Source organism: Electrona antarctica, assembly GCF_951216825.1.
Source record: "Electrona antarctica genome assembly, chromosome: 5".
Lineage (NCBI taxonomy): Eukaryota > Metazoa > Chordata > Actinopteri > Myctophiformes > Myctophidae > Electrona > Electrona antarctica.
In genome coordinates, this window is record NC_136810.1 from 30,884,934 (window position 1) to 30,898,433 (window position 13,500).

The 13,500-nt window shown below is 42.8% G+C and overlaps 1 protein-coding gene across 6 annotated transcripts in view; it reads left to right on the forward strand.

The window, feature by feature from the left end:
* The window catches only part of trim44 (tripartite motif containing 44), a 71,436-nt gene that overhangs the window by 37,731 nt on the left and 20,205 nt on the right, over nt 1-13,500 (forward strand). For all 6 annotated transcript variants that reach the window (XM_079500686.1, XM_079500684.1, XM_079500685.1 and 3 more), the window contains exon 5: nt 201-223. In XM_079500686.1, the coding sequence (XP_079356812.1) occupies nt 201-223 (23 nt within the window). The remainder of the gene's footprint in view (nt 1-200; nt 224-13,500) is intronic.

Sequence of the window (13,500 nt, forward strand, 5' to 3'; positions counted from 1 at the left end):
CCAAGGCTGCGTGTTGAGGCTTATTATGATAAGGGGAATTAATTGTTAAGATATGGAACATTGCCAGCTGTGATCCTACTTGTTGAAAATGACTGTATCTTGTTTACAATTAATGCATAACACCTGTTCTAAGTTTATTTTTTATTATCTCTCCCCCTCTCTCTCTGTCTCTCTCTCTGTCTCTCTTTTGTCTGTTTCAGCTCGACATTGAAGCCAGGCCAAGGTAAGACTGCCAATGTGATTCATGTTCACCCTTTTTATAGAACCGCCTGAGCAGAGCCTAAGAACCCTTAAAACCTCCTCAGTCATGTGCTGCTGCCATGAGAGACATGCTTAGTATTCTACCTGCATTGTGGCAACACACGCACTGACATGTGCACGCACGTCCCACCTCCCCTCTTCACTCGACGCACATGACGCTACACGTTATACAGACCGAGGCTCGGCGCCAGTCGCACTGTACATCAATCCCCCCCTGCCCCCACTCCCTCTACCCCTGAGCTGTATGCGAGGCACGTCGGTGCCCCTGCAAGACAATTAGTAGCACTCATCTGTGTATTCCCTCTGGAATTAGAAGGGGTGACAGTCTGCCTGATCCAATACGGTGGGCCAAACTGTGGCTTGCAGACCACGTTCTGGTCCCAGCCCAGAGCTGGCCGGGTGTGTGTGTGTGTGTGTGTGGCTGTGGTGTCATAGCAGGAGTCAAGTTTCCTAAGAGTGTATAATATTTACATTATATTATTATTATATTATATTATTATTATATAATAGATAAATACATGCATGATCAAATAGTGACCCCCCCCCCCCCAAAGAAACCCAACAACATATATATTACAGTGTATTGTGTCACAATCTGATGATATATTGTGCCTGCATCTCAGACAGTGTGAAATGGATCCGCCCTATCTCATACACATTGATCGACCGACAACGCTATAGACAAGTCATTCCCAAACGCAGGGAACCATTTTTATGGGTCACAAGAAAATATAATTAAAAAAAACAAAAATCTTTCCGAAAAAAATGAACCGCTGCCTCACAGAGTACACCCCCCTGTGGTACTGCCCCACTCACTGCTGTCTGTCTCTGGGCTTTGATCTCAAAGTATACCTCCTCTCCTCTGACTACACACACACACACAGACAGACAGACAGACAGACAGACAGACAGACAGACAGACAGACAGACAGACAGACAGACAGACAGACAGACAGACAGACAGGCACACCTGTGCACATTCACAAACTCAGATGTCGATTCATTTTCTGACCTTGGGGAAACACAAGCCTATTTGTCTCCAAATAGTAACACACTATTCCCCATGACACTGGACTATTCTCCTCAAACAACTGTTGGATTAGAAAAGCGTTCAGTAAGTTTTGTTTGTTACTTTCCTACTGTATGTATGATGTAAAACACTGTAGTGTGTTGTGCGTGCCCACTCATAGTCAACTTGTGTTTTCAACAAATGGATATTCAACAATATGAATCCATATATCGAAGCACAGCGATGAGTTTGGCTGTCATTTTTACAGTCTTATTGTTAGTAGAGAATGCTATTATGAGTTTGTAGTGCCACCGTGCAGCATGCAGCCAGCATTAGATGAGATTCTTCAGCTCTGGAGCAGATGGCATGTCACTAGGCTTGGACCCCAGTATAGCATGGATTTAATAGTCTGACCTTTCTCAAGGTTAATACCCCCCTCCACACACACACACACACACACACACACACACACACACACACACACACACACACACACACACCTGTCATTACCCCAAAGTACATTTAGCTGAGTTTCCATGCACCTGCTTCAATAACATTTTTGAATTTTGAAAAGTAAAACTAGAATCCAAATGCAAGAAATAAAAGCAGTGTAGGCCAAAATATGTATAGCCAAAAAAGCTTTTACACTTGGCTGATGTGGAAAGTTGGCAAATCCATAAAGAGAAGATGCAATAAAGGGTGACAGAAACAGAATAAATGATCATTTATTCACATTGTGGTGCAATACCATTTCAGGCTAGATTTATACTTATTGCGTGCGGGTGTCGAACACTGAAAACGCTAGCTATAAGCCTTTATTCCTCACCTATTTATATGTGATGGAGGGCTGTTACCAACATTCTTCCAAAAGCAAGCGACATTTGATGCATAGACCGCAAATGCAAACTCTTCATAACTGTTTGTGTTTGGCTGGCACGCTTTGGATTACATAATATTGCTGCGTTGATGGAAATGGTTTTCAATCTCGATGTCTAGGTAAATGAAGCTTATACAGTATATATTCACATTTTCTTTTGCCAACCTTTTTGGAAATTCACTAAGAATTTGCGCAACTCTAACTTCTTGATGTGAGGATGTAAGACACAGAGGGCTAGAAGGGTTAACAAAGGTTGTGTGACTTGGCATGAAACAAGGAGCTGTGTTCTGGTCCGTTTCATGAAACAAGGAGCTGTGTTCTGGTCCGTTTCATGAAACAAGGAGCTGTGTTCTGGTCCGTTTCATGAAACAAGGAGCTGTGTTCTGGTCCGTTTCATGAAACAAGGAGCTGTGTTCTGGTCCGTTTCATGAAACAAGGAGCTGTGTTCTGGTCCGTTTCATGAAACAAGGAGCTGTGTTCTGGTCCGTTTCATGAAACAAGGAGCTGTGTTCTGGTCCGTTTCATGAAACAAGGAGCTGTGTTCTGGTCCGTTTCATGAAACAAGGAGCTGTGTTCTGGTCCGTTTCATGAAACAAGGAGCTGTGTTCTGGTCCGTTTCATGCGTGTGGGTAACTGCTATATGTCATAGTAGTCGACAGTTGAGATTAACGGGTTGTGGAATAAAAGTGGAATAAAAGAAAGTGAGACCAATTCCAAATGAAATGGGTGGCTAGAAAGGAGGCCGTGAGATGCGAGAGGGAGAGAGAAGAAAGAGGGTTATTTTGTAGGATCAGGCCAAGAATGGATGTTTGGGGTGACATGTAATGGGATCCAGACAGTAAATTGATTATGGATGAGAAACACTAATCCTCTATGTCTGAGCCCCGTTTCACTGCCATAGAGTGAGCATCCCCAGAGGACTGGCATCCTGCACCATCTCCTCATCCTCACTTCACTCCAGCTCATCAATAGGATCTTATATGCCCCCCCCCCCCCTTTGCCAAAACAATCCCTTAACATAGGTACTCAAAGGCATGCCTGCCAACATTTATCCTTTTCATAGTGTTTTTTTTCCCCCTCTAATGCAAATGTCACAAATGTTCTTTAGTTTTTCTTCCTTGAACCCTCCCCACACACACAGATCCTTCCTTGAACCCTCCCCACACACACACAGATTCCCTGCAGCTCTTTTCCTCAGTTTCCAACCATGTGTGTGACGGGGAGGGAGGAGAAAGACGAGGGGAATATACTCCAAGGACCCAAATCAGAACCACACTTGCATCATCTGGCTCTAATCTGGCTATTTTGGCCTCTTCATGAACTTGGTCGTGCTCAGACTGTGGCACTTGCAACTGATTCTCTAACTTCCAAACAAATTCACATTCTGATATCCCACACACTCGGAACATCATTTGTCTCAGTGCTTGAATCCAAACACGCCCTAAATGTACAGAATATAGGCAACACATGCACAGGTCACTTCAGTCATGTCATATTACCAACACCTGGGGAAAGAAAAAATCATGGGTACAAAAAGCGCCTTTTCCTCCAAATAGACTGGCTGCATATAATGGAAGAGATTGAACACACACACACACACACACACACACACACACACACTGTGTTGTATCAGTGGATGTGAATGTGCTTGTCTGGCTGGAAATGTACGCTCTCACTTCTACGACTCTGATGTGTTGCCTGAGCATTTTCATATATTGAGTGATATGGGCCAGCCATTCCAAGCCCAGATTTTCAGCATTGTGATCAGACAAAGAGTCTTTTCAGTGAGATATTGCCAGGGCTAGAACTCCCTGTGTTTTATTTGGCTCCTGACACTAGTCCTCCCCTTTTAACTATCCTCTTTGTGTCTTTTTCATATCCTGTCATGACCAGAGAGACTCAAAGAATAGCGGACTAGACCAGGTGGTGTTTTTCGGGGGGGACTTTTTAGGGGACCTATTTGTCTATTTGGCTGTGTTTGTTTGGTCCTTTATTGCAGGCAATCTGTATAAAATAAATTAGGATTTGGTCTGGCACAAGAAAATCACAACGTTGTTTTGAGCTGTCTGATGCCAGTCCTTTAAAAATATATTTTCAAAAGAACAAGACATAGACTGTACTTGCATGTTTCTGCATGCTGTGTGTCATTTAATGTGTGTCCATCTTATGTAGATATATTTCTAAGACTGTAGATTATTGCTTTATAAGCTAATACCTCAGGGGGTGGCAGTAACTTGGGGACAGCGCAGGAATAAGAAAGTTCTGGTTCGATCTCCGGCTCTGCCTGCCTTAGTGTCAAAGTGTCCTTGAGCAAGACACTGAACCCCTAATTTCTCCCAATGGGCAGGTTAGTGCCTTGCATCTGCCATCGGTGTGTGAATGTGTTTGAATGGGTGAATCTAATTCACATTGTAAAGCGCTTTGGACAAAAAGGGGATGATAGAATGCTTCTGACAGAAAGAAGCAATAACTTGAGCTGTTGGCGTGTGTTAGCTCACTGCTCTTTCGGTCTCTACCACTCCTTGATCACTGGCTCTGAAAGCAAATAAACTATCCGAATCAACAAGAGTGAAAGTCTGGTGATTTCTGCTTAGCGAGAGTGAGCCTCTTGAGCATTATAAATCATGCAGTGTAATCACACTAATATGATAAGACCTGCTGGGGGAGTGTGGCACTTCTAATTACGATACCGGTTCCTCCATGCATTTCTCCAATCACTCAAGTCTCTAATGCTGCATTTCAGCCGTCCTTGTCCTTAGCCTCCCTCACTTTATCATGCATGGACCTGAACACATGGACCTGAACACACACGCACGCACGCATGTACGCACACACACATACTCCACTCTAACATGCAGACGCTCAGACACTCACACTTGCACATTCTCTTATTATTTCACAATATATATCCTCTCCAATTTCTCAAATGCTATCAATTTGGGATCTGAACGTGCCCGCACAGCACCGGCACCAGCTCTACTTTACCATGCATGGAACTTGAGGCAATCCGGCATTACATTTGCATTACATTAGCCATAAGTGATGAGAGCTATGCACTGGGAGATGCTCAGATGTGGAACTATCTCTCTCCCTCTCTCACACACACACACACACACACACACACTCCTACACATGCACAGAAGACACACACGGCATGCAAGGTTCAAGATTCGATCTACTTCCCAATCGTGAAGAGAGAATGTGCACTCTGGCGCCCACCTAGTGGCTTGTGCCAATTACCTCTGTTGGTAAAGTCAAAGGAATGAGTGTGTGTGTGTGTGTGGGGTATGAGTTGCTTGCCCTTCATGAGGTCCAAACAGATGGGCTGGGGGGTGGGGGTGGGGGGGCAGGGGGACGTGCCTAGAGGACACAGCCTGGAGATGAAGGGATGAGGGGAGGGAGAGAGAGCTGGGTTTCCTCTAATGAAATATTTACATTCCCCAGTGGAAAGAGTGACTACGGGGCCTCATGCTTCCCCTACATCCCACCTCTGTGCAGTGTGCGTGTGTGCTGTGCACGGCACGCGCTTTCGGCACGCGCTTGTGCGCGTGTCCGACTCAACATGCCCTTATTTAATCATTTAAGAGGTTACAGCTGTGTGTGTGTGTGTGTGTGTGTGTGTGTGTGTGTGTGTGTGTGTGTGTGTGCGTGTGCGTGTGTGCTTTCTGTGACCATGGCTAACCTTCTCTTACATCCTCTATCCACCTCACAGACACTCTTGTCTTTGATGCGTTCCACTACAGAGGGCTGGGTCTCGTCTTCCTAGAGACCCTCTAGTCCAGTGGTTTTCAACCCTATTCATATCAAGGCCCATTATTTCTCGGCATTTGAGCCACGGACCACCATTTGATGACATTTCTCAGACCCAACACTTAGAATATTTAGCTGTCATTGGATAAGATATTGTCCACAATTCCACGCTGTATTGATGTTGGTACCATAGGAGAGATAACAGGCAAATGTTGATCAAAATAACAGTAATTATTATTTTACATTCTGTAATTGTGTAGACTTCTTGTAAATTAAGTAATGCGGTTATTTAACAATAATGTAACTCTTGAGAGTGTAAAATGAAACCAAATCGTTCATTTTACACTCAAGAGTTAAAGATCTATAAGGGTCCATTTGGTTACAAACTCCATAATTTAGTTGGGGACCACCTGGAAACCCCTCAAGGACCACTGGTGGTCCACAGACCACTGGTTGAAAACCACTGCTCTAGTTAGATAAGAGTCCTGTAGTCAGTTATTTTTGCTGTAGTTATACAATTATTACATTCCACAATGCACATGTACTCGAGTTAACCACTTCCTACCTGCTGTCTCTGTTTGGGGTATGCCATTCTAGGTGAAATTAGAAACATAGAAAGGAAGAAATAGCAGATCTGTAAGCTCACAATAAGTCACTACGCGATCCGTTGTAATTTAAGCTTGTAGATCTGGTATTTTCACTATCATAGTAGTGGTTAAGAAGTGATTTTGCTTACAGATTGATGTTATGTGGGACACAACACACACAACTAATGATTATTTTCCTATTTGATCTGATAATTGGATGAGTTTATGTCAGTGGTTCTCAACCTTTTCTGACAGTATCAGGGCTCGCTTGAACAACTCAAAAGTGTTCACAGTGGATAGACATGCATTTTTACAGTGTTCATTTAGAGTCAACTAATCAATATTGTGTTGCGGCTTTGACCAATGGAATGTTGATCCAAGTTATTATTTATCTTCATCACAATGAAATCTCACTTTTCAACGTTTTAAAGTTTGTTTTACATAAAAATATATTAGTTACATTATCATTAATCCTAGTGTTTTTCCTAATTATTTGTGGGGCCACTTGTAATATCCTCATGGCCCAGCAGTGGGCCCACAGGTTGAGAATAAACGGTTTATATGATTTATGTTGTAATGTAGACATTAATATGATAAATACTGATCATCACACTTATGTTTATTGTTTACCCAACCCAACGTTTCATATTATAATACAAAACTAAGACAAGCATTCACATTTTTGTTAATTTGTATATAGCCAATTGGAAACATTTACTAGCCTATGTATTTTAAGTCAACAATTATTGGGATACTAAAGTTGTTCAACCAATTGATTATTCTCTAAATCATTTTATCCCTACTGTATACAGTATCTGTATACAGTGCACATATCTGTGTGTGTCAAGCAGTTAAGAGGTATGGACTGATTTGTGTCAGTTTTGTGCGTGTGTGTGGTACTGTATGTGAGAATGTGTGCACTGTGTATACACTGAAGGAGATAAGACGAGGTGTGTGTGTGTGTGTGTGTGTGTGTGTGTGTGTGTGTGTGTGTGTGTGTGTGTGTGTGTGTGTGTGTGTGTGTGTGTGTGTGTGTGTGTGTGTGTGTGTGTGTGTGTGTGTGTGTGTGTGTGTGTGTGTGTGTGTGTGTGTGTGTGTGTGTGTGTGTGTGTGTGTGTGTGTGTGTGTGTGAGATCTAACGTTTATCCTCTCTGATGACTAAAGTCAGTTATTTTGCCCCACTGGTGACCCACCTGAATACAAATAAGGTACTTTACCTACAAAAATATCACTGATAGTCATCGTTTGGCTTGCTTTAGCAGCATCCATTTATTTCTCTTGTGTACTGTATTTGGGAGCTACTACAGTCTGAATCATAACAACGTATACTGCCTGTCAAAATAAGAAACGCATGTCAAGGCTTTAGTGTAGTAATTTATTAGTCTATTCTCTGTCATACGGGATATGGCTCCCATGAGAATTTGATTCACCTGGACTCCGACAAAGATCGCTGGAGTCCAAGGGCCACTGCCACCAAACCAAATCTGTCACTGTCCAGTGACTCCCTGAGCATTTGAGGGCCCATGTCACTTTTTGTACAGACCTAGGACCAGCAATATGACAGTGTTTCTACTACAGTAGTAATTGATCCGCTTTTGTAGATGGATATGAGTGTGGATCCATTCCTGCCACTGAGTGGTGTTGTAAAAGAGGAGTCAATATGTCTCTGTGATGTATCCGTGACTATTACACTGTGACAGAATCGGGTTACCGCTGTGTTTTTGTTGATGCTCCTAATCCATGTGGTAGCCTTTTAAATAATGGATTGTTAATGTGCAAAGTGCAGTTTTCACTCTATCTCCCCACCACCCACCCACACACCATTTGTATTTGTATCTACTAGTGAGGACACCCCACTTTTCTTTTTTTTCAACAATGTATTTATTGATTTTGCTTTTTTCCACACAAATAACAATACAGATACAAATATACAAAAACAACAATGTGACACTGGCGCGCAAATACTGTAAGTATATGTGACTGGAGCTGACAAAAAGGGACTAATTTCGGTAGTTTTTAGACTAAAAACTACCTTGTGTGGTTTTTAGACTAAAAACTACCGAGTAGTTTTTCTGTTTTTTTTTTACAGATTATTAAAGTACAGAATGTAAGCTTTCATATGATTAATCATTCAATGTAATTGGAAAATATTTGACGGAGTTATTACAATTTTAATCTGGTTGCACCAAAATACCCAAAGCTGAGAAAAGCCCCTGAAGTGACACAATCACTGAATCAGGAATAATGACACTCAAAGCTTAATTTTAGGGGGGGGGGAATAACCTATACGATATTGCACTTTCCCTGAGACAGACCCCCATCTAATGGCATTTTAACTCAGAGTGTACAAATGGAACCAAAAGGACCCGTAAGGGTCCATTTGGTTTCATTTGTACCAAACGTAAAAGCTCAGCTCAAATCCTAAACCAGCATAATCGTCACACAAGTAACTCAGCCGTTCATGTCGCCGCAACACTAAACTGATCCTAGGTCAGCAGGACTGTTCCACTGCTTTCCTTGTCCTCATTGTCAGACCCAGAACACACAGTGCTCTCCCACCGACAGCATGTGTCCATTTATCTCCAGCCGTGTAGCTATAAAATCCCAAATGCTCCTCCATTCAAATCGTGAAATGAGCGAGATGTTGAGTTACTATAGCCATGTTGAAGAATTATGTGTTTACAAACACACAAGCACGCTAATGGGCGGTGCTCAGATCGTGAAACTAGAGGACAATGACATTCCAAGGACCAATCCAAACTTTATGCAAATATCGGAGCCTGCATTTCTCCGCCACCAAAACACAGGTAAAGTTACCGATATAAACAAGCCTTTTTGCCATATAAATAAATGTAACCATTTAATAACTTTAAATCAACTTTAAATCATCTGTTGGAATGAAAACCTTCTTCAACATTCAAACTGTTTATATGAAAAAATAAATAAATAACACAAAAACAAAATCTAATTTATTTTCCGATTTTCTGGCCTACATCCTAGCCGAGTTGAGGACCATTTTGTCAGCCTGAGTCGCATATCTCTCGAGCACAATTCCTTCCCTAAACCCCAAACCTAATATCTAAATGCCTAATTCCTAAGCGCAACCACAATCATTTCCTAATCGCTCTTGCCTCTCTTTTTTAACCATAAAAACAACTATTTCTGTTGTGAGGCTCTCACTATGTCTATTTCTCAGATTCTACTTTTACTTATAGGGACATTTGGCCCTCACAAGTATAGTAATACAAGTCTACACACACACACACACACACACTGAGCACATATGGATCTATTTGTGAGCATGTGTTAATGTGTCGAAAGTGCATTTTTTTCTACCAGGAGAGATCTTTGTCAGCGTAAGCACTTTATTGGTAGAGAAAAGAGAGATGATTGTCAGTTTTGTTCTGCTGACACTGAAAACTTTGTACGAGACAGGATTTAACTCTTTAACAAGGCACGGCACAGGACTAGACTTTAAATATTCATGTTCATTGAACTCCCGCTTTAAGTATTAAAGAAGGTCAGATTTAACACCGAGTGAGGGGTAGCAAACCTTTATATTTGAGTCATTTCGCAGATGCTCTTATCTGCAGTGGCTTCACCGCAAGCACGACAGGAAGACGTTCATATACGTTTACGATCATAAAGGAGTAATAAAGAAAGAATGGACAAGACGCAGCTAAAGAAAGAAAACTCCCTGAAGGACACGCCGGTGATTCTGCACGTTCTGTTCCAGCAACTTAATCCATCATTGTCAAAATGTGAACAAGTAATAAAAGAGGAATAAACTATACTTTATAACTATCTAAAAAGACAAATATTGAACTGCACACTTAAACCCTATACTTCATTGAACGGACTCCCCCAAGTGTCTACGAGGCCTGTTTTCCCTGTACACTAAATATCTTTGTCTGAAATAGTCAATAGACAAGCTCACAATATGTCATGTTGCGAGCTTGTAGAACTCCTATTTTCGCCCCACAATAGGGAATCTAGGGTTCATGTGATTAATTTTGCATTGTCCCAGGGTGAGGTTGCAATGCAGCCTGTAGATGTCACTTCATGCTGTGAGAGCTGGCGTGACCGCTGGAGAGGACACAGAGAGGAGGAGGTGAAAATGGGGCTGGTGGGGGGGGTTGCTACAGTAAGCTCCCTGGGCGGGTTAGTCATACAGCAGGGCACAGCATGAAAAACGAAAGGGAGCGTGGCAAATAATATTTCAAAAGGCTCCGCTGCACAAGACAGCAACAATAGGTTACTCTCTGACTGCGAGCCTTACCATGGTTCCTGGTATAAACATTTTGTTATCTTCCCCTTGGGTTATATAGCATTATATCTGCTTCAGCCAGCACCCTTTCTGATAACCTTGTGCTACCTAATATCTTACCATGTATTGAACATCCTATAGACTTTTATATGCACTTTATTTAGGTCACTTTCACAGATCGTATCGTGCGTTGTCGTGAGGCCCACTCGTCATCTCAGCAGCAGTCTTATTACTACCTTGTAATTATTTTCCTTTTTCTGCACCTGCTCATTAAAACAACCCATCCAGATTAGCTTAGAAGTGCCATCTCATTGTCACAACACCCACTGTTTGTCTGTTCTTTCAGCAGACAGGCTGTGAAGAATAGTTACAATAAATAAATAAATAAATCCAAAATGTGTTAATTGGGGGGCTGGGTTGTGCACACGTGCGGGGGGATACAGAGGGAGGGTGAAAACTGAACTTTGCACATTAACTCATTTACTGCCAAGAGTATGTAACCAAATAGCCCCCAGCGCTACAATGTTATTTTGAAGGAGCTTTTATTTTGAAGTGTGCGCGTGCGTGTGTGGGCGGGTGACAAGGCAGAAGGAAGGAGAACAGTGGTGAGATAGTGGAGTGTGACCTAGTGTCGCTCACCGAAAATAGCCAGTCTACAAGCTCACAGGTGTTCTGAGCTTGTATATCTGCTATTTTCGGTGCACAAAGTACAGTATGACTGAGGCTTTAGATAGTGTGTGAGCAAGACGGGTGCCTTTGGAGAATGCAGGGCGGTTGCCTCACGAATGCAGATGTCTGCCCATTTCCTTTGTCTTCCGACTCCATCGAGTGTTTGCTGGGAACAATTCTAGTGCTCTAATGTGATGATGAAACCTTAATGCAGAGGAGCAAGTCAACGCTACTTAGTTGCTGGTCTGTCAAATAGTTACGGTACATTGTCTACTTCAGTCCTCCATCATCCAGTGGCCTGTTCATGGCGCCTGCTATAGTCAAGCAACCGCAAGTTTCATCCCTAATTGAGTTGCTCAATTCAATTATACCTGATGCAAGAATGTTTGTTTGCACTCACTAGAACACTTGACAAGAACAGACACAGCATGGCACAGGAACATTAACTGTGAATCCCTGGATTTATTTAATTTCATAACATAATGTACATTCTCTCCTTGTCTCTCTCCCCCGCCCAACTTTTTCTATGTAACTCTTTCTCTCTCTAGTCTGTATGTATCCCCCTCTCTCTATGTATTCACCTCTCCGGTCTCCATATCTTTCCTCTCTCTCTCACTCTGTATCTATCTACAGCCTCCATCTCTCTTTCTTTCCTCTCTCTCTCCTCTCTCTCTCCGTCCCCCATATCTCTGTCTGTCTCTCTCCCCCTGTATCTATATTTCCCCCTATCTCCCTCCCGCTGGGTGGTCTAGTCACATAATACATTTTCAGACTGTCTCTCTGGAGGTAAACTCCATGCCCCACAACATCATGGCATGCACTGCAAGTGAGCGGCGTGCACACACACATGTACCCAAAATGCCACACTGACTGAATAAACAACCATTATTCATCTTAAAACCCACACACAAAAGACACGCCATGCATGTATAGTTCTATGCAAATAAGATGTTCCTCCACACAGACAGAAAGATGCATGCATAGTAGCCCATCTCTCTGTACCTCACTGCCTCTTTCTTTCTCCCCTTTAAGCACACGTATATAGGTACGCATCCGGTATGCACTAACACATACACACGTACTACAGCGAAGCTAGCCTTGGGGTAACATTATAGGTCTGATTTTTTTCTCTGTAGAAATGCATGAGCATTATTAGTGACTACATAGTAAAAACCTGAGTGTAACTCTGAGGGTGTACAAATGGAACGAGTTAAATGAACACTCCGGATTTCACAGTGCAGTTCTAGAAAAGGGTTATGAATCAGTGCCTTATCAAGTTATCAGACCTGGGGCCCCTGGGTATGAACTGTCAACACTGATACAAGAGAACCAGAGCAGCTAGGCGCACGCACGTTCACATGTATGGATGCCACTGACAGCCCCGCCCACCCCATTCCACTCTGAGATAGTGTTACCAACGCTAGAGGCAGTGACACATCACAGCACCGGGTTCATGGGTTAGATATCAGGACTCTATGCCCCCCCAACCCCCCCACCCATTTCCTCCTCCTCCCATCCCCCCTACTCATCCTTTCCTCCAGTGACAGTGTGTGGAGAAGGTTGTGTTGTTGGGCGTGTTTAAATCAACAGCCCCCCCGTGACAGGTGTTGTCGCCGCGGAGATGAATATGTTATTGCGGAGCCATGTGCCTTTCAGTTGAGCATCTGTATTGGCTTTGTAGGGAGTTAATGGGGAGGGGCAATGTAATCACCACAGAGATTCTAACGGGAGATTTAGCATGCGCTCTACATGCTCAAGTCCTACTCATATATATGCCAAGGCCATTTTTCAACTGTTTCTTCTCCATTTATTTTTTTGATGGGAGAAGTGAATGCCCGAATAGCTGATTCGTTTTGATTTGTTTTCTCGTGGGCACCGTGTTTACATGTCTGGGGCGTTCCTGAAGTTTGATCGATCGGGCGCTATGGATGTTGGTTGATCTATAATTGTCGCTATGCCTTAATATTGAGACCAACAAGATATGACAGGGGTCGTTATTTTCCCCCTTTTCCCCCTAGTCTACAGCAAACCGCTTTAGCCAATAGCCAATCTACAAGCTCACAGAACACATTGAGAGCTT